Source organism: Salmo trutta, chromosome 21, assembly GCF_901001165.1.
Source record: "Salmo trutta chromosome 21, fSalTru1.1, whole genome shotgun sequence".
NCBI classification, from domain to species: Eukaryota; Metazoa; Chordata; class Actinopteri; order Salmoniformes; family Salmonidae; genus Salmo; species Salmo trutta.
In genome coordinates this window covers 20,367,435-20,393,962 of record NC_042977.1, presented here as the reverse complement: position 1 = coordinate 20,393,962, position 26,528 = coordinate 20,367,435, and the positions used below count along the sequence as shown (strand labels likewise).

Genomic DNA, 26,528 nt, shown 5'->3' with positions numbered 1-26,528 from the left:
GCACTTGTCTATGAAGTTCAAGGCTTAATGAGCTCACCAAACCAATTGTGTGTTCCAATTAATCAGTGCTAAGTAGTTACAGGTATTCAAATCAACAGAATGACAAGGGTGCCCAAATTTTTGCATAGCCTATTTTTCACATCTGATTTAATTTCATACAACTTAATATTGCTACACTAAAAATCTTTGTCTGGACAATACCCCAGTACTCAGCTTTTATTAGAAAATGAATGGCATGTCACTGTGATCATTTACTCTGACGACAGAGTAAATTATTATGCAGCCTCAGAGGGGTGCCCAAACTTTTTCATACGACTGTAACTGAACTGAGAGGGAAGAGTCCCCCTGTAGTGCAGCAGCATGACAACTGAAACCTTGACATTGTGTGTGCGTGCATGCGTGTGTATGTGACGTGACAGGAATGAGAACTCCAACGAGAACTTCACCACAGATTTCATCTACCAGCTGTACTCTGAGGAGGGGAAAGGAGTGTTTGACTGCAGGAAGAACGTGCTTGGACATATGCAGCAGGTATGGTTAGCTCATTACCCACGCACACGCACACACAGCTGTGTATTCCACATAATATTATTAGCCTACTCCAACCCTAACCCATGAACCTGACCTGAGTAAAACAGATCCATTTTTAAAATGTATTTCCAAAGGGAGGTGCTCCTTCTCCATTTGACAGGAACTTTGGAACGAAGATTGCAGCAAAAGCAATTCAGTGGATTTCAAGAAAGCTAAAGGAATCCTATAAAGACGGTACTGTACATGTACTGAATGTAGTTCATAAATCCTGTTTTAGTACTAACATGATGTGGCCTCTTTAGTTTCCCTTTTGATTAAGTCGCATCCCAAATGGCACCCTATCCCTATATGGTGCACTACTTTTGACAAGGGCCCATAGGGCTCTCTAGTCAAAAGTAGTGCACTATATTTGGAATACGGTGTCATTTGGGACATACATAAATGTGTGCTGACTGTATTCCCTTACCATGCAGGGAAAGTGTTCGCTAACACAGAGGACACGGCCTGTTTGCTGGGGATGCGTCGCAGAACCATGGCCTTCCAACCAGTGGTGCAGCTGAAAGATGAGACAGACTTTGCGTAAGACAGGCACAGCACTTACACCTACACCTACACACACACACACACACACACACACACACACACACACACACACACACACACACACACACACACACACACACACACCCATTTAGGCTTTCAACCAATGACTGCTCTTCAAATGAGAGAGAGATAGTCATTTTTCTGTGTAGACCTCCATAGTAGCACATAATGAGAAGAAAGTACAATTATTTATTCCATATGACTGACCAATCCTACTTCAAATCAAACCGTATTTGTCACAGGTGTAGACCTTACCGTGAAATGCTTACTTACAAGCCCTTAACCAGCAGTGCAGTTCAAGAAGAGTTAAGAAAATATTGACCAAATAAACTAAAGTAAAAAATTATAAAAAGTAACACAATAAAATAACAATAACAAGGCTATATACAGGGGGTACCGGTACCGAGTCAATGTGCGGGGCTACAGGTTAGTCGAGGTAATTTGTACATGTAGGTAGGGGTGAAGCGATTGTTTAGCAGTCTTATGGCTTGGGGGTAGAAGCTTTTGGTCCTAGACTTGGCGCTCTGGTACCGCTTGCCGTGCGGTAGCAGAGAAAACAGTCTATTACTTGGGTGAGTGGAGTCTGACAATTTTTGGGTCTTTCCTCTGACACCGCCTAGTATATAGGTCCTGGATTGCAGGAAGCTTGGCCGTGTACTGGGCCGTACGCACTACCCTCTATAGCGCCTTACGGTCAGATACCGAGCAGTTGCCATACCAGGCGGTGATGCAACCGATGCTCTAGATGGTGCAGTTGTAGAACTTTTTGAGGATCTGGGGACCCATGCCAAATCTTTTCAGTCTCCTGAGAGGGAAAAGGTGTTGTCGTGCCCTCTTCACGACTGTCTTGGTGTGTTTGGACCATAATAGTTTGTTTGTGATGTGGACACCAAGGAACTTGAACCGCTCGACCCACTCAACTACAGCCCCGTTGATGTTAATGGGGGCCTGTTCGGCCCGCCTTTTCCTGTAGTCCAACGATCAGCCGCTTACAACTCCTTACAACGTCCACCCGTTCAAACGTACAGTGGCAAATTAAATTGTCTTTATGGTCTCTTTTAGGTCTCTCATACACAGTATGTGTCTCTTATCATCTCTCTCTCTCTCTGTGTGTGTGTGTGTGTGTGTGTGTGTGTGTGTGTGTGTGTGTGTGTGTGTGTGTGTGTGTGTGTGTGTGTGTGTGTGTGTGTGTGTGTGTGTGTGTGTGTGTGTAGCCACAGGATCCCTAAGGAACAGTGGTGGTTGAAGCTTCACCCCCTGATGAAGATCCTGGCTAAGTACAAGACCAGCTACGATGTGTCTGACTCTGGCCAGCTGGAGCCAGTGACCCGGGTCAGGCCCAAGAAGGCAGACTGAACAGACCAGCAGTCTGACCAGCAGATAGCTAGTCTAGACTAGAGGGCTGGGCTGCTTTGAGCTGATCTATTCAGTGTAACTTAGCCTTTATCATGGTAACTCTTACCAGCACTTTTCAGTCCATCCCATTCTCATGTCTCCTCAGAAACTCCACCCTTCATATGCACTTGCACACTTTCTCTTATGGGTTTTACAATGGTGAAAACTGCTTCCAGCCAACACTTATGCTTTTAAATTCATGACTGGGAATGTGCAAAGGCACACTTCTGGAAAAAGGTGGAGAATCAGGATGTAGCTTGTCAACTCCCATAGGTTATTCTTCCCTCTCTATTTTCTTCTAAAGGGAGAGCTGACTGTGTCTCCCATCACCTACTGTAGGTCTATTCCACTGTGTGTTGTTACTCTATACTTGCACTTTGTATCAAACCTGGGCTGTGGCACTTAAAGGGATAGTTCACCCAAATAAAAAAAAAGAACAGAGTTTTTTTTACTCTGTAAGCAGTTTGTGGCACTTAAGAGTAGGGTCTGTATTCAATCCGTGTTGCAGAAATTCAGCGTTACAGCGTGATTGAAGTGCAATGTTCCTGCGTTAGCTGCACATGTCGGCTCAGTAGGAAATGACCTTTACATCGCTTCAGCGATACAGATTGAATAGAGCCCTGGGTCATGTTTGTTCTGCTGCTGTATTATGTTGCTTTGTTGAGGATGATGCATTTGTGAAAACCATTATTATGCAATATAACCAAGTTCTAATATGTTGACTCACTGTGTGTTTTCTCCAATAAAAGAATACTTGTGAAACCTGAATCGCATCAACACTATTCAATATGAGATCAGAGGAAGGGCATGTAAATCTCACAGAATAAAAATGCATGTAGAATTGTCTGGTATAGAGATGGATGTTCAAAGCCTTGTGAAACCGACTGACCGCTGTATTTGTATTTATTATGGATCCCCATTAGCTGCTGCCAAGGCCGCAGCTACTCTTCATGTGGTCCGGCAAAATTAAGGCAGTTATACAATTTACATTCATTACCGAATTCACAACACACTAAGTGTGTGCCCTCAGGCCCATACGCCACTACCACATATCTATAACACAAAATCCATGCGTATCATGTGTGTGTGCATGTGTCTGTGCCTATGTTAGTGTTGCTTCACAGTCCCCGCTGTACCATAAGGTGCAGCATTGCCAAGAGTGTGCAGAGCTGTCATCAAGGCAAAGGGTGGCTACTTTGAAGAATCTCAAATGTAAAATATATTTTGATTTGTTTAACACTTTTTTGGTTACTACATGATTCTATGTGTTATTTAATAGTTTTAATGTCTTCACTATTATTCTACAAGGCAGAAAATAGTAAAAATAAAGAAAAACCATTGAATGAGTAGGTGTGTCCAAACTTTTGACTGGTACTGTATATCATAAATGACACATTGTTGTTGTATAACATGATAATTTAATGGTCATATTTTATACAAACACTGAACAAAAATATCAATGTAACATGCAACAATTTCAAAAATTTGACTGAGTTACAGTTATAAGAAAATCAATCAATTGAAATAAATAAATGAGGCCCTAATCTATGGATTTCACATGACTGGGAACACAGATACACATCTGTTGGTCAGATTCCAAAAAAAAAAGTAGGGGCATGGATCAGAAAACAATTTGCCTCATGCAGCGCGACACGTCTCCTTCACATAGAGTTGATCAGGCTGTTGATTGTGGCCTGAGGAATGTTTTCCCACTCTTGAATGGCTGTGTGAAGTTGCTGGATATTGGCGGGAACTGTTACACACACGCTGTCATACACGTCGATCCAGAGCATACCAAACATGCTTAATGGGTGACATGTCTGGTGAGTATGCAGGCCATGGAAGAACTTGGACAATTTCAGCTTCCAGGAATATTGGGTACAGATCCTTGCGACATGGGGCCATGCATTATCATGCTGAAAATAGCCCTTGAAAGTGAGCATTTGCCCACTGAAGTCGCCGAACTGCAGTCAGGTCAAGACCCTGGTGAGGATGACGAGCATGCAGATGAGCTTCCCAGAGACGGTTTCTTACAGTTTGTGCAGAAATACTTTGGTTTTGCAAACACTCAGTTTCATCAGCTGTCTGGGTGGCTGGTCTCAGATCATCCCGCAGGTGAAGAATCCGGATGTGGAGGTCCTGGGCTGGCGTGGTTACACGCGGTTGGCTGTTGTGAGGCCGGTTGGACATACTGCCAAATTCTCTAAAATGACGTTGGAGGCAGCTTATGGAAGAGAAATTTACATTAAATTCTCTGACAACAGCTCTGGTGGACATTCCTGCAGTCAGAATGCCAATTGCATGCTCCCTCAAAACATGAGACATCTGTGGAATTGTGTTGTGTGAAAAAACTGCACATTTTAGAGTGGCCTGTTATTGTCCCCAGCACAAGGTGCACCTATGTAATTATCATGCTGTTTAATCAGCTTCTTGATATGCCACGCCTGTCAGGTGGATGGATTATCTTGGCAAAGGAGAAATGCTCTATAACCAGGAAGTAAACACATTTTTGGAGAGAAATGTGTTTTTTTATGTGCATGGAAAAAGTCTGGAATCTTTTATTTCTGCTCATAAAACATGGGACAAACACTTTAAATGTTCAGTATATGTACCCTATGGAAATACAGTATTTCAATAGACAGAAGCCATCTTTGTACATACATTTAGAAGCCAGAGGTGAGTCTATGTCTAGAAAGTACACTAATAAATTAAATGTAAGTTGTCATAATTGTATATTATGAATATGGTATCGAGGTGAGGTTAGGCGTAATGTTATCTATCGGACCATCTGTTCTCTGTTGTGCGCATTCCGTTTTTGCCCAAAAACCAATAGACTTTCTGGTTAATTCAATACAATTCAAGTTATATTATTACCGGACACAGTCCAGTTATTCAGGACAATCAAGTAACATTGATGTTCACCATCTTATGACACAGTGCCTCTGAAGTCGCTTAATTGGAAAATGCAAAAACAAAAATGGATAATTCCATGTCTGGTTATTTTACCACCCATGAGGGGTCTTTCTTGATGGTGTCATTCTCGGGGCCCAGAATAGCAACTCCACATGTCCTTTGTCCAATGCCAAGGTACCTGTGTAAAACATAAATCCAAAATATTAAAATGGCCATTCTCTGCATATAACATTTTATTCAGTCCAATAATATGGTTTACCTAGGGACAACTTTAAAAAATACTAATTCATGGTAAACTGTAGTTGGAGCACTCAAAAAACAGGTTCATATCTGTATTACAAATTCAACACTTGAAATGATATTCAACCAAAACTACATTACCTGCCAGCCACATCGACAATGCTCTTGTCTGTGACAGCAAAGAGTCTCTCTCTGTGGGCCTGTTTCAGCTCATCTGTGATTCCACTCAGGAAACGGCCCATACCTGCAACACGGTGGTGTGATGTGTCAAGACATGGATTGACAGTCGGTCTATTTCATCTCTTTGTTTTGGTCTATTTATAACATGTCATTTAGAAGTCACTAATGAAATGTATTTCTTTGTAGACACTGTAAATGTGTCCAGTGCTGTCCTCATGTACAGTAAACGTTAACAGGACATAAACGAACAGCATGTTAAATGTCAGGTAAAGAGGTTTAGAGCTGGGATTTAGGCGACTCCAGGAGAGATAAGGAAGGGCCCATCTTTTGTCAGCTGTAGTATTTGTCATTCAGTTGGGTTTCAGTTCAGTATGGAAGGCTCTGAGTGAGTCCCAAATGGCACCTTATTCCCTACATAGTGCACTACTTTAAACCAGGGCCCATAGGGGTACTCATAGGTCTCTGGTCAAAAGTAGTGCACTAAATAGGGAATATGGTGCTCTACCTTTATCGGAGGGGGCGACGGGGGAGTCCACGGCTGAGAACACGGACAGCTTGGCCTCATTGATGTCCTGCTGGGTAAACTGTCCTGATATGGCCCAGTCCACACCCTTACGAAACGCTGACAGAGTCTGCACCGTGTTGGGGTCTCTGAAATAAACACAGGGGCATGCAAATTAAATATGACAAGTTATCTAATGCATTCAAATTTTACATTCATTTTAATTAATAACTCCCCTTAATGTACTCTGAACATTTTGATAGGTTCTGACTTCTAAACGTGAAATATGAAACGTTTACGTTCTGTCAGAACATGTTATTGTTAGACATCAAGTATCCTATGGAAAGGAGAAGGGCCACAGTCTGGTTTCAGTTGTTGGGTTGTAATTTGAAATACTTGCTACATCAGAAGTGAATGGTTATCTGTCGGAGGAATGTATATGGTGGGTCAATAAAGGTTGGATATGAGTCAGGGGCTTGGAATGTTACTGAGGAAGGGAAAGGCAATCAAATGGTTGTCGTCACTGATAAGGATGGATAGCTGTGGATTAGTGAGGAATGGGGGCAGAGGTCAGGTCGGGTCACATGAAGGTAGAAGGAACAGTTTATTACCCACATCACTTAACTTCCTGCCTAGCAATGAAGATGTAATGTTTAGAGAAAAGGAGAAGACTCCACCTAAAGTGGGGTATACATACATGCACGTGTGGGAACATGTCTTTGGCTGTTCAGCTCTCTGACCCATTGGGTGAATAAACTTGGTTTTAGCTTTTCCTGGTTGTCCGTTAGGTACTAAATAAACGGAGTAAAAACTAACAATTTCATGACTCTAAGATCAAGAAAAAGCATTCAAAATAGTTCCGATGTTTCGTGATTGCATGTATTATTTTCCATTTCCTGAAAAGTTCCAGTTTTGGAGAATTTCTTTCGACAGTGACTCTGTCATGTTTTAATCTGGTTAACAACTGTTAAAACCTGTTTGAGTACGATATAATCCTGTCTTATTACAGTACATTAATACACTACACACCTGTATGAATAGAAGGTGAATAGTCCTCCTCCCATCCTGGCCCCTCCACCGTAGGCCCCACCCTTTTCTCTGATCTCTCCGTGCAGGTACTTAGCCGTCATCATCCGGGCCAGGATATTCAGGCTGAGGGAGACAGGGGGCAGAGCATGGCTAAGTTTTCCAGAAACCCTGGTTGAAGGATTCTGGGTTTCGTGCATTTTCTAAAGTAACCAGCATTTTGGAACCCTAGTAAATGTAAACATGGATCTGAGAGGGTTTGGAAAGACATGGAACATGAACTACTAGGGCGATAGCTTAACACAGTATTAAGACTGTCACCTGGCACAGTCCTCATGGGTGAAGGGCACGGTGCGGATACACTCGCTGACAAAGTTGATTGGGAAGGGCATTGGGAAAAATGTCTTCATCTGGCAGGGCTTGAAGTTGGGCTCCTGTGTGGGGATGATCAAATACACTCACATTAGCTCAATGGTAGAATATGGAGGTCAGAGACCAATGATAAGTGTTACTTAACAACAATGAAAGTAAGATCAAACTAATGTTCAGGGGCTGTATGGATCAAGCGTCTGAGAGTAGGAGTGCTCATCTAGGATCAAGTCCCCTGTCCACGATGTAATCTTATTGATTGTGATCTAAAAGGCAAAACTGATCCTAAATCAGTATTCCTATTGAGATGCTCTATACAGTACATACGGCCCCGGGGCCTAGTTTAAAAGTGGAGGCGATACGCACAACGACAAGTTTTCTACTTGGGCCAGATCCAGGGGGTGCCAGTGGGTCAAGAGGTCTCTGTTAGGATCAAAAGAAAAGTGAATGAAAAATCCTGTCAACTCACAGTGAAATACAGGCTTCATCCCAAATGTGACCCTATTCTCTACACAGCGCACTTCTTTTGACCAGATTCCTATGGGCTCTGGTCAAAATGTCACATGGAATGATGCTGGAGAGACGGAGCAGGTACGGGGAGTAAAACATTTAATAAATAACGGACATGGAACGAGACAGGAACAGCGTCAGCAAACAGGTAACACAAACAAAAACAATCAATGCAGAAGCGGGGAACAGAGCTGGGGAACTGACAAATATAGGGGAGGTAATAACAGGTGATGAGTGAGTCCAGGTGAGTCCAATAACGCTGAATGCGTGTGACGAGGGAAGGCAGGTGTGTGTGATGGATGATAGGAGTGCGTGATGCAGGGCAGCCTGGCGCCCTCAAGCAACAGAGGGGGAAGAGCGAGAGCAGACGTGAAAATAGGGCACTATGTAGGGAATAGGGTGCTACTTGGGACAAACCCACAGTACACATTCCAATTGGTTATAGTGCAGTCTCAGTACAGTACCAAGATAGTGTGACAAATTCATACCTCAGTGATATTGGACTGGACTGGTTTGCGATCCTTCTTATTGGAAGCAACATTACACATTAAGTTATCCAACTGTCCAGCGGCATTAGACATCTTCTGCGGTGTTGCGTTAACCGCACATCTGTCCGAAGAAGTTGTAAAACACTTTACGTAAAGTCAACAGAGAGAAATCATAGTAAAATCTTAACCTTTGATAAGTAACTGTCACGTGTAAAGACTTTACCCACCTCATGTTCAGTGGGTTGAGAATGTGTCTCTTGATTCTAGGAAGTGTCCGTAGAACTTGGGTGAGGTCTGGCATCTCTGCAACCCTCTTCATAAACTTGACCTGATATTGAAGATACACAAGATACCTGAGATTATTCATTTGAGGGTACAGAAGTGCATTATATTCTCATTCAGAGGGTACAATACCAGTGTCCTTCGTCATTAGAGCTTTTTCTTCGCTTGTAGACCCTCAGGTTACATGGTCTGACTTCACCACAGTCCTCCCCCCTCTCACCTGCTCCATCCCTCCGAAGGTCTCCTGTAGTTCTCCTGTTGGGGTAAGGTTGCGAGCTGCCCGTGTCATGGCATACATGTGACCAGAATTAGAGATCCCATTGGCCAGTTCCTGAGCCGACATCATGACCAGCACACGCAGACGCTCCTCGTCATCAAAGTGCGGGCTGTGGGTCAAGGTTCAAGGGTCAGAGCAGAGCGGGACAAGGGCTCAAATAATATCAATCAAATGACTTATTAGAAAACAATGGACATGTGGATTATTAGTGGTAGATGGATTATTTACAGTTTGATAATTATCTGATAAGAACATATAACCATGTAATACTGTTCCATGGTATTATTCTACTGGACATGTGAGCCTACCTGTTGAATATGTCACTCCACAGGTGAAACATATCAGGGAGATTCCTCTCCAGGCAGGAAGATGAAAGGAGGACTCCCTGTGAACCAGAGGTGATTGAGAATGCTCTTTCTAGTAGCTAATTGCATTGCGTACTTGTGTAGGGTATAAACTAGGCTTTATGGTGACTGACTGGCTGGCTTGCTTGCTGACTGGCTGGGGACTGACCTGTTCATACATATCCATGTTAGAGTAGTCAGGGTTGACCGATGTGGAGATGGACATGCCTCCTGTCTTCAGCTCCATCTGCTGGTCCTGCTGCCTGTAGTCCAGCCCTCCACAGCCCATCCTGAAATAACACACCTTCTCAATTATCATTATTTCAATTATCTCATTTTACAGCCACACTGGACCAACACACACTCCTTATCATACACACCTTACATCCCATCAAGAAAGAACACCAACTCCCATGACCTTTTCACAAATCCTACTGACCGAACAGCCAACACAGCACGCCATCTCACAATCACCTCAGTAACCCAGACTGACACACATTCTCAACACAAAAACTCAATAGTCTGTATCACAATTGCAACTACCTCCATTATCTTCAACTAGAGGACTAGACCGATTAATTAGGGCCGATTTCAAGTTGTTTTCATAACAATAGGTAATCAGCCTTTTTGGATGCCAATTACATTGCAATCCACGAGGAAACTGCGTGGCAGGCTGACCACCTGTTACACGAGCGCAGCGTCAAAAGGACCTTGTGGCTGCAAGGAGCCAAGGTAAGTTGCTAGCTAGCATTAAACTTATCTTATAAAAAAACAATCAATCTTCACATAATCACTAGTTAACTACACATGGTTGTTGATATTACTAGGTTAACTAGCTTGTCCTGCATTGCATATAATCAATGCGGTGCCTGTTAATTTATCATCGAATCACAGCCTACTTCGCCAAACGGGGGATGATTTAACAAAAGCACATTCGCGAAAAAAGCACATTCGTTGCACAAATGTACCTAACCATAAACATCAATGCCTTTCTTAAAATCAATACACAGAAGCATTTTTTTAAACCTGCATATTTCGTTAAAATAAATGCATGTTAGCAGGCAATATTAACTAGGGAAATTGTGTCACTTCTCTTGCGTTCAGTGCAAGCAGAGTCAGGGTATATGCAACAGTTTGGGCAGCCTGGCTTGTTGCGAACTGTGTTTCTTCCTAACAAAGACCGGAATTAATTTGCCAGAATTTTACATAATTATGACATAACATTGAAGGTTGTGCAATGTAACAGCAATATTTAGACTTATGGATGCCACCCGTTAGATAAAATACGGAACAGTTCGTATTTCACTGAAAGAATAAACGTTTTGTATTCGAAATGACAGTTTCCAGATTTGACCATATTAATGACCAAAGGCTCGTATTTCTGTGTGTTTATTATAATTAAGTCTATGATTTGATATTTGATAGAGCAGTCTGACTGAGCGGCGGTAGGCAGCAGCAGGCTCGTAAGCATTCATTCAAACAGCTCTTTACTGCATTTGCGAACAGCTCTTAGCAATGCTTGAAACATAGCGCTGTTTATGACTTCAAGCCTATCAACTCCCGAGATTAGGCTGGCAATACTAAAGTGCCTATAAGAACATCCAATAGTCAAAGGTATATGAAATACAAATGGTATAGAGAGAAATAGTCGACGCGTCATAATTCCTATAATAACTACAACCTAAAACTTCTTAACTGGGAATATTGAAGAACTGGGAATATTGAACCACCAGCTTTCATATGTTCTCAGGTTCTGAGCAAGGAACTTAAACGTTAGCTTTTTTACATGGCACATATTGCACTTTTACTTTTTTCTCCAACACTGTGCTTTTGCATTATTTAAACCAAATTGAACATGTTTTATTATTTATTTGAGACTAAATAGATTGTATTTATGTGTTATATTAAGTTAAAATAAAAGGGTTCATTGTTCATTCAGTATTGTTGTAATTGTCATTATTACAAATATATAAATAAATAAATAAATAAGTATACATATATAAATAAATAAAAATATCGGCCGATTAATCGGTATCAGCTTTTTTGGTACACCAATAATCGGTATTGGCGTTGAAAAATCATAATTGGTCGACCTCTACCTTCAACACATGTATATGAAACCACACGAGCTAAGCCTTCTGGACAATACACAAATGATCTTTCATATCATATTGGTTCTGGACTCACTTGGTGATGACACTGCAGAAGAGGGGCACGTATAGTCTGAGGTCCTCAGGGAGGCTGTTGAGACTACACATAGCTCTGAAGTAGACCATGCCATTGGTGGGCTGCTCACAGTACTGTACTGGCACTCCTCCTATTGGGATGAAGAGAGTAGAACAGGACAAATGTCAAAGGTAGGCAAAACCATGAGACAAATGACCCGAGTATCCTAACGTTGAACTTCAAGGACTGATTCTCCAGGGAGCTACAGAGTTTATACATCAAAACGTATCCATAGTACCGTGCATGTTGTTTTAAATGAGGGGTTTAGTCTATCAAAACAGACAGACTGGGTGGACTAGAGTGTAATCTCAGAACCCAGAGTAACTAGAGTGTAGCGTCAGCGTGTATCCATTAATACAGTAAGTACTGTACCTGCAGTGCCCGTCTCCACACGTGTGACTGCTATCGTTGGCTCAATATCAGATACTTTCAGGGCAGGGAGACATGAAGCATCCTGGGTCTTGCTCTGAATCGACAGCAGCTCAAGACCTGAATTGAAAACAACACAAAATAAAAAATGTTTTCACAATGAAGTCAACGAGTCTCTCGATTCTCCTTTATAGACGTAGAACTGACCTTTCTCATAGATGTCTTTCTTGTCACTCTCAGACAGAGCCTGTATGTTCTTCTGGAGTTTCTCCTCCTCTGCTTTGACCTGTTTCTCCAGGTACGCCTCATCAGGACTCATAGACAGAGTCAGTCTGTGAGTATTATCCTGCACAGGCACAAACATGACCCTCATGACATGACATGACCCTCATGACATGACATGACCCTCATGACATGACATGACCCTCATGACATGACCACAACACTAAATAATGTAAATTACATTATTACACTGATGATGTCATGTTCTGCTTTCAACAACACCATGGTCTATGACCCCTGCACGATGACTTCTCAACTTTCTTGATGAGACTGCTGTATCTCCTTTATTGATTTGTTTTGTTGAATGTCCTGTTACATACGTAATTCAGATTTAGATGCTGTCTATACTGAAACTTAAAACAACTTATTTTCTCCTGTCTGGTTACTCACCTTGAAGTAGTGCACGACTTTCTCCTGGAGGAAGCGAGGGTTGTCCTTCAAGGCCTGTCTGAACTGGGTCACACGGTCGCTGATCTTCAGCAGCTGAACCGGGTCTCCATCATGGTTCCAACAGGAAGCTATGTACTGTTAGCCGAGAGACGACAACACAGGGTGAAACATGGTTACACTGTACACAAGAGCTGCCCAGGTGTGTGTGTTTGTGCGTGTCCATCGTGTACAGCAGACAAGTAAGCATGAGTTGACCCACACAAAACACCAAAATAGTTAGAGAGGTGCTGACTAACGGAATACTAAGCTTACCAGAGGTCATACTGTATACAGGAGTGCTCCCAGGACAATCACTATGGTTATGTGTACATTCTTGAGTCTGTCTTTATATACAGTGAGCTCCAAAAGCATTGGGACAGTGATACATTTTTGGTTGTTTTGTCTCTGTACTCCAGCACTTTGGATTTGAAATGATACATTTTGTGCATCTAACTTTCCAACTCATCATTATTCACGATTCATTCAGGATTATCCATAACATTGGTAGCATCCACATGAATGTAGAAGTGTTTAGAAACATATTCTATTCATATTAACAATTAAAGTGACTCCAAAATGACACATTGGGCACCAAATAATCTGAAACACAACCAAAAGAAACAGCAAATGCATCCAAACAAATTTGTAGTCACAAGCTTGATGTAGTCATTGCGTGCTATGAATATGGGACCAAATACTTAACTTTTACTGCATCTCAGTGCTGGAGGCGTCACTACAGACCCTGGTTCGATTCCAGGCTGTATCACAACCGGCCGTAATTGGGAGACCCATAGGGCGGCACACAATTGGCCCAGCGTTGTCCGGGTTAGGCCATCATCGTAAATAAAAATGTGTTCTTAACTGACTTGCCTAGTTACATAAAAGGTTAAATAAAAGTACATTTGACCTAATACTTTTGGTCCCCTAAAAAATGGGGGACTATGTACAAAAAGTCCTGTAATTTCGAAACGGTTAACTCGATACTGATGAAAATACCCTCAAATTAAAGGTGACAGTCTGCACTTTAACCTCATAGTCATTGTATCATTTCAAATCCAAAGTGCTGGAGTACAGAGCCAACACAACAAATAATGTGTCACTGTCCAAATACTTTAGGAGCTCACTGTACAACTTAATTCCCTGCACATTTAAGCTCTGTTTAGGGTGAACATGTGTGTGTTTAGGGACTTGTCAAGGACTTGTTCATGGTTAAAACAGCACAGGGAAGGCACTAGTCATGCTGTGGCCCTGTACTGTACTCACCGAGGCCAGAGACAGGCCGAAGCTGGTAGACTGATGTTTCATCTGGATCTCAATCTTATGAAGCAGGGCCTCTATCCTCTCCTCCTCAAACCCATTACTGGACCATTAGGAGGGAAGTACAGTTAGATGAAATGGCATTATTGTGATGACAAAAGTTACAACAAACATTAGCAGCAAGTGCACTTACGCAATGATCTCATCAAAGGTTTGGATGATGATTTGCTTGACTTTCTCTATATCTTCTTCGGCCATTCCTTGTAAGCCAATACTGAACGATGCCTCTTTGGTGCTCCCATCATATCTGAAAAATATACACCGGTAAATTAAGTATATACTGTTTCACTTAAAAGGCAAACACTTTAAACAACATTTCTTACATAGCTCCCCAGAATACTATGAATGTTGTTCTCATGTAACAAGTTCTAAACGCCTCCCACTTGAACCTACCCTACGACAGAAGAAAAGTCTGTTCCTATCTTGGGTTCTATAAGGGCCTTGTAGAAGGGAGCGTTGGGTCCAGAGATCATCAGAGAGGACAGCAGGCTCAGGGTGAAGCCCTCAAACGTATCTGTGATACTGCAGAGAGAAGGACACATGAATGACACCACTACATTATCACTTACTGATTTTAAGCTAAATGACCAAAATGCATATGGAAATCACGGTACGCACCAATTGAGGTTACAGTCACTTTAAAACTGACCAATTTTAGAGAAACAACGGTTAGTGTTGCAGTAGATCAGCATTACATACTCTCCAAGCAGGTAGCTCATACACAGTGTGTTCTGTTTGGATGCATCAGGCGCCATAGCATCAGGACTGCAGGTCACATGGTCCTCTCTCTGTGGACAAATCAATTAGAATTACAAGAATTAGAAAAGCTTTATTGCCCACACAATGTGGAAATTTATATTTGGCTTCACACATAAAAAAAAACAGACATCAAAACATTATCAAACAGCACCTTATCATCAAGATCATTCAAATAAGCAATTACAGTGAAATGTATTCAAACTTCCAAGCCATAGACCTTGCCAAAGTTGCTCAAGTTGAGAGAATAGATTTGGAAAATCTAGGAGCTGATGATGAATGAACTAATATCTGACAGCTGGTACTGACTGAGCTACAGTGATACTGAATGGGAAGACTCACAGGCCTGTCCCAGTGGGGTTGGTTAGGAACAGCAGTGTCAGGCTCAGTGCGTTCAAACTTGGACAGAGCCTCCTCATGGATCTGTTTCAGGTGCTGCTCTAAGGGCATGTCCCCGTAGGTGAAGAACCTGAGGAGCAGAAAAGGAAAACCCTGTTACTGCCAAGGTCCAACAGAGTTGTGTGACAAGACACAGTGCGACTGTACCGAGTATTTCATATTGGGGTGTGTGACAGTGTGTTGTGCCGTGCATTGCTAATTGGTAATGTGTGACAGTGTACTGTGCAGGTCATGGTGTATCACAATGTACTTTACAGTGTGTTGCTAGTATGGAGCAGTAGCTAGTGTGGCAGCATGTTAGACTGTACCTTGCGTTGCTGGGGTGGTAGTGTGTGGCGTGGAAGTGCTTGAGTTGCTCCCAGGAGAGGTCAGGGATGGCCAGAGGTTCCCCTCCAGACACCACACCATATGTGTGGTCAGGATACAGCTTGTTCTGGAGGTACTGGGCATACACTTGCTCATTGTCTGACTGAAATCACATACAGAGAAGAAATGCAAGACTCCAATATGACATCCATCCACATCTCCTGAGCAAATGATTCTGTAATTAACATAGCCTAATTCTCACAAATTAATCACAAATACAATGAAATATCTACTAATTGTTTGGAAAGAAATAACTCACAAAAGCACCCTTCATTTCATTGAAGACAACTCCTTTGAAGACCAAAGGGGAAGTAGGATCTGAAGGGTTTTCATTCTCCAGTCTCCATCCCTCCTGCCTTTAATGAAACCCATTGAGGACAAGGGTGTGAATGGCAGACTTCTGATGTCACTGATTATGATGAAAGAGGCATCTATTTAAACATCACACTTACCGAAAATCTAGTTCCCCCAGACAAGGGAAAAACACTGCATCCAGATACACGGAGAGGAGATTCTGGAAGTCTTTCCCGTTTTGTGTGGAGAATGGATACATGGTGAAATCACTGGCTGTGAATGAAAAACAATGATTTTTAGACACTGTTCTCTCTCACACACACACACACACACACCACACACACACACACACACACACACACACACACACACACACACACACACACACACACACACACACACACACACACACACACACACACACACACACACACACACACACACACCTGTGAATGCATTCATGAAGGTGGAGAGTGATCTGTTGAGCATCTTGAAGAAGGGGTCTCTGCAGGGGTACTTCTCTGAGCCACACAACACTGTGTGTTCCAGGATGTGTGGGACCCCTGTGTTGTCCATCGGGGTCGTCCTGAGCTGAACACTGCAAAGGTGTTAGGACAAGAGAAGGAAACACTGTCATTACAAAAAGCATTGTCTTAAAATAAGTACTTTGTTATTAAACTAAACATTTAATTTGATCTAATCTTTTCCACCAGCCCGCTCTCTCTCTGTCACAGTAGCAATTGAGCCCGGGGACAAGGTTACATTTGACCTAATCCAAATTACATTTGACCTAATCCAAATAAAGCACAATCCCACAAATGTGGGATTATTACCTAAAGAGATTGTTTTTGTCATCTCTAGCTGCGTGTAGATACTGGGCGCCTGTGTTGTCATGGGTCAGTTTGACAGCTGTAAGGAACAGGTCAGGAACAGCAACCACCTGCAGAAATACAGGAAGATAAGATCACATTTTATCTTTACCTTACGCTAACCCTTGACTAAAACTGTATGTGAAGATGATCAGAATCAGGGTGATCTTTTTGTTGTGGATTGGTGTTTTCCAATCCTAGGGTCCCAAAGGGATGCACACTTTTGTTTTTGCGTTTGATTAGTGGAATCAGGTGTTTTAGTGCTAGGGCATAACAGGACCATGACTGAGAAACACTGTTGTGAGTAATGTGATGACTTGGTCATTTCACCTCCTTGACTGTGAAGCCATGGATCTTCTGTCCTGCCTGGTACTGCAATACCCTCTCTGTTGCTGGGGTGCTCCTGAACCTCCATGATGGATTATGCCCCTGGAAACTGGATTTGCCAAGAGAGAGACCATTGCTGGCTTGCATCAGCTGTTGCATCACGTTATACATTTGTTTAGGTGTCTTTCTAGACAGCAGAACACAGAGCAAGAATACAGCTGTACAGGTTTACCTACGTGTAAGGAAAGCATCGATATACTTGACACCACTGAAGGAAAGGTGTTTGAATATAAGGTTACAGTATTTAACTGGCTAGCTGACTGGCTAGCTAGCTAACGTTACATTACTCACCTTAGCGATCGAAGTTTCTGGAGAACTGTTTTACTCTGCCTAAACATTATTTCCTTAATTTAGCGACAATAAAAATAATGGGTATTTATCCGTACACATGCATATCAGAATACTACGCTCGGAACAGCTCTACTATTAAAAAAGAATAATCACGTTTTGGTTATTTACACATCCATGTCCTCTCATGCGGACTATACTGTTGTAGCTAGTTGACACACTGAAATTGAAGTGGACAATGTCAACGTTGCGTCAGCTGCGCAATGACAGATAAACTAATACATGTATTGACCCAAGTCACTCATTGATATTAGTATGGGTGGGTTCATGTTGTTTATAGATCTACATAAATTGCGGCTTGCTATTTAGAGTTGATGGACTAGACTTTCAGTGTTGTACAACTTAACTTTCTATTGGCTAAGTAGGTAAGAACATCCGATATGATTGGGTAAACGTGGTATGACGACGGTTACAACGCCATGACGTCCGGAAGTTTACGGGCAACACCAAAATAATGTACAACGAACCCTGGCAACACGTGGTTCGGGGCGTAGCTAGCGTGCGGCGAGTAGTGCGGAAGAAGTGGAGAACATGTTTGAGAAGCATTAGCTGTACTTCAATGCGAACAATATGGGTGTCAGTTCTGATGATATGGAGCGGGAGGATGAGGGTCAAGGACCGGAATGGTCTGTAGTGGAAAGACATACAGCACCAGGAAAAAGTTAGGACACACCTACTCATTCCAGGGGTTTTCATTATTTTTACTATTTTCTACATTGTAGAATAATAGTGAAGACATCGAAACTATGAAATAACATATGGAATCATGTAGTAACCAAGAAAGTGTTAAACAAATCAAAATACACTGCTCAAAAAAATAAAGGGAACACTTAAACAACACAATGTAACTCCAAGTCAATCACACTTCTGTGAAATCAAACTGTCCACTTAGGAAGCAACACTGATTGACAATAAATTTCACATGCTGTTGTGCAAATGGAATAGACAACAGGTGGAAATTATAGGCAATTAGCAAGACACCCCCAATAAAGGAGTGGTTCTGCAGGTGGGGACCACAGACCACTTCTCAGTTCCTATGCTTCCTGGCTGATGTTTTGGTCACTTTTGAATGCTGGCGGTGCTTTCACTCTAGTGGTAGCATGAGACGGAGTCTACAACCCACACAAGTGGCTCAGGTAGTGCAGCTCATCCAGGATGGCACCTCAATGCGAGCTGTGGCAAGAAGGTTTGCTGTGTCTGTCAGCATAGTGTCCAGAGCATGGAGGCACTACCAGGAGACAGGCCAGTAGATCAGGAGACGTGGAGGAGGCCGTAGGAGGGCAACAAACCAGCAGCAGGACCGCTACCTCTGCCTTTGTGCAAGGAGGAGCAGGAGAAGCACTGCCAGAGCCCTGCAAAATGACCTCCAGCAGGCCACAAATGTGCATGTGTCTGCTCAAACGGTCAGAAACAGACTCCATGAGGGTGGTATGAGGGCCCGACGTCCACAGGTGGGGGTTGTGCTTACAGCCCAACACCATGCAGGACGTTTGGCATTTGCCAGAGAACACCAAGATTGGCAAATTCGCCACTGGCGCCCTGTGCTCTTCACAGATGAAAGCAGATTCACACTGAGCACGTGACAGACGTGACAGAGTCTGGAGACGCCGTGGAGAACGTTCTGCTGCCTGCAACATCCTCCAGCATGACCGGTTTGGCGGTGGGTCAGTCATGGTGTGGGTTGGTATTTCTTTGGGGGGACGCACAGCCCTCCATGTGCTCGCCAGAGGTAGCCTGACTGCCATTAGGCACCGAGATGAGATCCTCAGACCCCTTGTGAGACCATATGCTGGTGCGGTTGGCCCTGGGTTCCTCCTAATGCAAGGCAATGCTAGACCTCATGTGGCTGGAGTGTGTCAGCAGTTCCTGCAAGAGGAAGGCATTGATGCTATGGACTGGCCCGCCCGTTCCCCAGACCTGAATCCAATTGAGCACATCTGGGACATCATGTCTCGCTCCATCCACCAACGCCACGTTGCACCATAGACTGTCCAGGAGTTGGCGGATGCTTTAGTCCACACTACTGAGCCTCATTTTGACTTGATTTAAGGACATTACATCAAAGTTGGATCAGCCTGTAGTGTGGTTTTCCACTTTAATTTTGAGTGTGACTCCAAATCCAGACCTCCATGGGTTGATAAATTGGATTTCCATTTATTATTTTTGTGTGATTTTGTTGTCAGCACATTCAACTATGTAAAGAAAAAAGTATTTAATAAGATTATTTATTTCATTCAGATCTAGGATGTGTTGTTTAAGTGTTCCCTTTATTTTTTTGAGCAGTATATATTTTAGATTTGAGATTCTTCAAAGTAGCCACCCTTTGCCTTGATGACAGCTTTGCACACTCTTGGCATTCTCTCAACCAGCTTAATGAGGGAGTCACCTGGAATGCATTTCAATTAACAGGTGTGCCTTGTTAAAAGTTCATTTGTGGAATTTCTTTCCTTCTTAATGTGTTTGAGCCAATCAGTTGTGTTGTGACAAGGTAGGGGTGGTATACAGAAGATAGCCCTATTTGGTAAAAGACCAAGTCTGTATTATGGCAAGAACAGCTCAAATAAGCAAAGAGAAATGACAGTCCATCATTACTTTAAGACATGAAGGTCAGTCAATCTGGAAAATATCAAGAACTTTGAAAGTTTCTTCAAATGCAGTCGCAAAAACCATCAAGTGATATGAAACTGGCTCTCATGAGGACTGCCACAGGAAAGGAAGACCCAGAGTTACCTCTGCTGCAGAGAATAAGTTCATTAGAGTTACCAGCCTCAGAAACTTTTGCCCAAATAAATGCTTCACAGAGTTCAAGTAACAGACACATCTCAACATCAACTGTTCAGAGACTGCATGAATCAGGCCTTCATAGTCGAATTGCTGCAATGAAACCACTACTAAAGGACACAAATAGGAAGAAGAGACTTGCTTGGGCCAAGAAACACAAGCAATGGACATTAGACCAGTGGAAATCTGTCCTTTGGTCTGATGAGTCCAAATTTGAGATTTTTGGTTCCAACCACCGTGTATTTGTGAGATGCAAAGTAGGTGAATGTATGATCTCCGCATGTGTGGTTCCCACTGTGAAGCATGGAGGAGGAGGTGTGATGGTATGGGGGTTCTTTGATGGTGACACCATTGGTGATTCTGCAGCAATACGCCATCCCATCTGGTTTGTGCTTAGTGGGACTATCATTTGTTTTTCAACAGTACAATGACCTACAGGCTGTGTAAGGGCTATTTGACCAAGAAGGAGAGTGATGGAGTACTGCATCAGATGACCTGGTCTCCACAATCACCCGACCTCAACCCAATTGCGATGGTTTGGGATGAGTTAGACCGCAGAATGAAGGAAAGGCAGCCAAGAAGTGCTCAGCAAATGTGGGAACTTTTTCAAGACTGTTGGAAAAGCATTCCAGGTGAAGCTGGTTGAGAGAATGCCAAGATGATGCAAAGCGGTCATCAAGGCAAAGAGTAGCTACTTTGAAGAATCTAAAATATATTTAGAATTTTTTTAACTTGTTTGGTTACTACATGATTCCATATGTGTTATTTCATAGTTTTGATGTCTTCACTATTATTCTACAATGTAGAAAAGAGTAAAAATAAAGAAAAACCCTTGAATTAGTAGGTGTGTCCAAACTTCTGAATGGTACTGTAGGAAGAAGAGAGATTATGATACTGAAAGCAGTAAAGCGTCTAGTAAAGAAAGCATAAAGAGGGCCAAGGTAGGAAGCAAGAGTAATAATGTGTCGGAGTGGAAAGTGGTGATGGTGTTTGAGACCACAGGGCCTCATTTACACCCTAACTGACTAACCACTGCTGTAGAAAAAGAAAGAGGTGAAGTCAAATTTGCCCGGTTCATTGGAAATGGTAGATTGTTAATATTTTGTGGTAGCCATGCTCAGCAAGGGAAGATTATGCAAATGGTATAACTTAATGGGAAGAAGATTAAAAGCCATGTCCCTGGTGCTTATGCTAGGTTGAGGGAGTCATCACTGGGGTCCCAATATCTATGTAGAAAGATGATATTAAAGAAAATGTGAAGGGCGGTAGTGATTGCGGTCAAAAGGTTGATCAGTAGGAAAGCGGCTCAAAGAAGTGAAAGCTCATCAGTGCTGCTGAGGTTTGAGTAGGTTTTGCCTGGAAAAGTACAGATAGGATTCCTTAGTTTCAATGTCAGAAAATGTGTCCTATCAGTGTTTTAAATGCCACAGAATGGGACATGTAGCTGTTCAGTGTAAAGGAAAGACATGCCAAGTGTGGAGGGGAACATGATTACGGTGAATGTGGGAGCAATGTGAAGGTTAAGTTTTGTAATTGTGTGTGTGTGGGGGGGGGGGGGGGGGGGCAGCGGTATAGAATCAGTCATATTGTATTGTATGCAGAGGCTGTAACACAGATTAGTAGAACTACAGTGCGGACTGATTGAGCTTACATGGTTATCAATACGACTTGGGTTGTGGAAAGCAGAAATGCCAGGTTGAAGGTTATTGTGGAGACGGTAAAATAGATATTGGGGGTAACCAACGTTACTGTTGAAATTATTGTTGACATGCTGAACAATCCTATGGTTGGAGTGGTTCAGTATGATATAGATAAAGTTTAATGCGGTAGGGGGCTTGAGCAGGGGCAGGGTGTGGTAGAAGTTAGTAGGGATTTGTTTGGTTTTGAACATATTTGTTTATGGTAGTACAGAATTGGGTAGATCATAATTGATCGTACATTCCAGCACAGTAGGTGGTGGCATGCACTTCAAATGTTTGGACCGCCATGATATCAAAGAAGAGGAAGAAGGGTAACATGTGGACCAAGATGGCGTTGTTGAGAAGCGGGAGTGTTTGAATTCATGTTCCTTTAAGTTGAGGAGTTTGTGATAATACTTGTGAATTTGATGACTCTTGTTCTTTCAACCATTTTAATTTGTTGCACCAAAAGGTGATTAAGACGAGACATCATAGTTTTAATGGGCACAAAAGATAACATTGTGCGATACAAACACCTTCCTGCGAGCACAGATATAAATGTAAAGTATTCAAAACATAACATGTCCATAGTCAATACTTAGACTGCATTTTTATTTTTCATTATTACATTTGTGCACACTTTCCAGTTATGTTCCCAGCAGAGAAAGTATCTCGCTAGAGATAAAAAATATCTTCCCAGTTCATAGTCTGGCTGTAATTTGCTTGGCCTACCAGAAGATGGTGGTAGAGGGTCATGTCTTCCAATTATGGTCGTTTGAGTCAAAATGTTGTAATTTTGGGCAGTTTCCGTATGATGAAGAATGCAGAACATGTTACTTTAGCAGAGATCTGTAGCCTAATGTTAAAGTGTGATTAAACTTCAATTACTTGTCACAAACCAGGCTATTTGCCCACACACTACAAATATTGCTTGTATTGATATAATACCAGGCCAACTATATTGACAAGGGTCTGAATGTAATGTAATGCAATTTATATGATTGATGCACTCAGGGTCATCATGTCAATTTCCAATGACAACAAACTGAAGTTATTCCACCATATCAGCATGAGGAGACCTTGAGCTGGAGGTCAGCATGAGGAGACCTTGACCTGGAGAACAGCATGAGGAGACCTTGACCTGGAGGTCAGCATGAGGAGACCTTGACCTGGAGGTCAGCATGAGGAGACCTTGAGCTGGAGGTCAGCATGAGGAGACCTTGAGCTGGAGGTCAGCATGAGGAGACCTTGACCTGGAGGTCAGCATGAGGAGACCTTGAGCTGGAGGTCAGCATGAGGAGACCTTGAGCTGGAGGTCAGCATGAGGAGACCTTGAGCTGGAGGTCAGCATGAGGAGACCTTGAGCTGGAGGTCAGCATGAGGAGACCTTGAGCTGGAGGTCAGCATGAGGAGACCTTGAGCTGGAGGCATGAAGCCGCTTGCCTTGAGCAGAGGGCCAACGTTTTTTAGATATATTTTTTATTGTTGGACGTAAGACTGTAAGAACACCAGCAAATCAGCTCCAAGTGATTATCATTTAGGAAATATGTTCCAGAGAGATATATGCGATCATATAGCATACAAATGTAAGCAAGGTTTGAAATGATGTTTTAGTGAAATATTATAGTTGCAGCACAGAGAGAAAAAAAAAAGTATGATATGTATGAAATGTATGCATTCACTACTGTAAGTTGCTCTGGATAAGAGCGTCTGCTAAATGACTAAAATGTAAAAATAAAATGTAAAAAAAATGTTTGGGCTTCTTGCATTCAATTTACAGTCAAATTATTTTTAATTGTGTACTGTCCCCTCACCATCCACTCAAGAACAAAATCTCCCTGCGGCTGAATCTAGTTGATGCTCCCTGCTCTACAGTATACTGTATGATCTGTTCCATTGAAATACCACAATAAAAGTGCATCAGATTGTATACTTGGAATCTTGACAAATACAAGCGAAGCTAGTTTTAAAAAAGTGGCCATTGATATAGAACCCTAGATCTAGAGCCTAGAACACAATGTAGAAGTACAGTGCATCATGCAGTAGGTAGCAGTGCATCATATTCAGTGTTTGTAGTGCATCGTATTCAAATACAGGCTTGTGGTGTGCTAAACAATGTGCTCTCTAGCACACACTGTTGTTATGGCCAGTGCTGTGCAGGACAAGGCTGTCTACACAGGATCCAAGATCTTAATTCAGGCATCTGTGCAGGATAGCGTATTGATAAGGATTCTGATATTGTCTCCTGTGAGCTATTGCTGTTTTGATGTACCATGCCCAGCCCTCAGGTACCATCAAGTAGCCAATGTAAATGAGCAGAATCAAACATTTTAGGTTGACCAAGTATGCACTCACTTTCACGCACACACATCTCTCTCTCTCTCCTGATGTGTTTGGTGTGAAATATTAGAGTTGATCTCAGTGGGACAATTATCAGGACAGATATCCTCCCCCAGCCACTCAACACATATAGACCTCTCTGACGAATGGCCCCGGGTCCTGCTCTCTTTTATTCAGACACAGTAAAAACCATGCTGTGGCACTATATAGAAATCTGCCATGTTGTAAGAGCACAATGAACAGCACTTGTGAGATTGAGATTAATTGGAGAGAGCCAAGAGGTCGATAACATGCAAAGTCACTATATTCTGAGTCAGGTAGACTGCTAGAGTTTAATATCTAGCTTTTTCAAATCCCTCTGTGGCCCAGTTGGAATTGTTTCATTCAAATGTAAAACTGTCATGGATATCTCAAGTGGGCTATTCACAGCAGCCTCAATTGTGAGAAAAAAAAATAAAATAAATGTATAAGTAATCAGAGCCGAATTTTCATTTCTGCAAATTCGATACCATTAGCTTCTGTATCGCTCCAGTTTCCCCCATTGCTTTTATTAACTAAGCTGTGCTTCACTCTAGTAGACAATTCTCCTTAGACTGGACCCCACGGACATTCTCATTCTGCTGGTTGAACAGTTCCCCAAAGATCAATTCAGTGAGTGAGAAGCTCCCACTCAGATCCAGTTTGCTTTGCATGGGCTGCTTTAGCCCAATAATGGACTGAAGGAGCCTAATATTACTCCTTATAGTCCAAGGACCTTACATGTCTAGTTCTGTTTAAAGGCGAATAGGCTCTGGAAGCAAAACATTTGCGGTATGGTTCTAGAAACATAAATCCCTCTACTTTCATATCACGTCAAAATAATTGCCCGAATACAAAATACACACTTACTATATGTATTCTGTTTTAACAGGTTTTAACACAGTTGCAGCCGATTGTATTTTTCAGTGACAACTTGTTTGTTGCGTCCATCTTCCGTTTAACACAATACCCCATAATGACAAAGAGAAAACAGTTTTTTAGAAATGTTTTCAAATGTATTGAAAATAAAAAACAGAAATACCTTATTTACATAAGTATTCAGACCCTTTGCTATGAGACTCGAAATTGAGCTCAGTTGCATCATGTTTCTATTGATCATCCTTGAGATGTTTCTCCAACTTGATTGGAGTACACCTGTGGTAAATTCAATTGATTGGACATGATTTGGAAAGGCCTACACCTGTCTATATAAGGTCCCACAGTTGACAGTGCATGTCAGAGCAAAGACCAAGCCATGAGGTCGAAGGAATTGTCCGTAGAGCTCCGAGACAGGATTGTGTCAAGGCACAAACCTGGGGAAGGGTACCAAAAAATTTTTTCAGCATTGAAGGTCCCCAAGAACATATTGGCCACCATCATTCTAAAATGGAAGAAGTTTGGAACCACCAAGACTGTTTCTAGAGCTGGCCGCCCGGCCAACCTGAGCAATTAGGGTAGAAGGGTATTGGTCAGGGAGGTGACAAACAACCTGATGGTTACTCTGACAGAGCTCCAGAGTTCCTCTGTGGAGATGGGAGAACCTTCCAGAAGGACAACCATCTCCGCCGCACTCCACCAATCAGGCCTTTGGGGTAGAGTGGCCAGACGGAAGCCACTCCTCAGTAAAAGGCATATGACAGCCCGCTTGGAGTTTTACTAAAGGCACCTAAAGACTCTCAGACCATAAGAAACAAGATTCTCTGGTCTGATGAAACCAAGATTGAACTCATTGGCCTGAATGCCAAGCGTCACGTCTGGAGGAAACCTGGCACTATCCCATCGGTGAAGCATGTTGGTGGCAGCATCATGCTGTGGGGATGTTTTTCAGCGACAGGGACTGGGAGACTAGTCAGGATCGAGGGATAGATGAACAAAGCAAAGTACAGAGAGATCTTTGATGAAAACCTGCTCCAGAGCACTCCGGACCTCAGACCTGGGCGAAGGTTCACCTTCCAACGACCCTAAGCACACAGCCAAGACAACACAGGAGTGGCTTCGGGACAAGTCT

General features: G+C 42.5%; 2 protein-coding genes across 3 annotated transcripts in view; one reads left to right on the top strand and one right to left on the bottom strand.

Moving 5' to 3' along the window:
- Positions 1-3,297, top strand: part of LOC115156901 (ATP-dependent 6-phosphofructokinase, platelet type) — a 47,765-nt gene extending 44,468 nt beyond the window's left edge. Inside the window, exons 19-22 of one of the 2 annotated variants that reach the window (XR_003868345.1) lie at positions 420-531; positions 692-765; positions 1,005-1,110; positions 2,349-3,297. Coding sequence is in view for 1 of the 2 variants with exons in the window: in XM_029704698.1 (XP_029560558.1) it covers positions 420-531; positions 666-765; positions 1,005-1,110; positions 2,349-2,490 (460 nt within the window). In the remaining variant the exon portion in view is untranslated. Of the gene's footprint in view, positions 1-419; positions 532-665; positions 766-1,004; positions 1,111-2,348 lie in introns of both variants that reach the window. The other variant, XM_029704698.1, reaches the window with a different exon arrangement.
- Positions 3,298-5,053: 1,756 nt separating this feature from the next.
- On the bottom strand, positions 5,054-17,692 carry LOC115156900 (presequence protease, mitochondrial-like). The gene is made up of 27 exons (XM_029704697.1): positions 17,646-17,692; positions 17,298-17,403; positions 16,932-17,038; positions 16,545-16,696; positions 16,257-16,371; positions 16,064-16,160; positions 15,747-15,907; positions 15,382-15,508; positions 14,983-15,071; positions 14,677-14,805; positions 14,417-14,530; positions 14,230-14,326; positions 12,928-13,062; positions 12,463-12,601; positions 12,259-12,375; positions 11,848-11,977; positions 9,830-9,950; positions 9,625-9,701; positions 9,260-9,425; positions 8,985-9,085; positions 8,758-8,878; positions 8,126-8,182; positions 7,712-7,824; positions 7,394-7,516; positions 6,368-6,513; positions 5,824-5,926; positions 5,054-5,620 (listed from the first exon to the last, which is right to left on the bottom strand). The coding sequence occupies exons 1-27, from the start codon at positions 17,690-17,692 to the stop codon at positions 5,527-5,529; spliced, it is 3,084 nt and encodes a 1,027-aa protein (XP_029560557.1). The 3' UTR covers positions 5,054-5,526.
- Between the last annotated feature and the right edge of the window lie 8,836 nt (positions 17,693-26,528).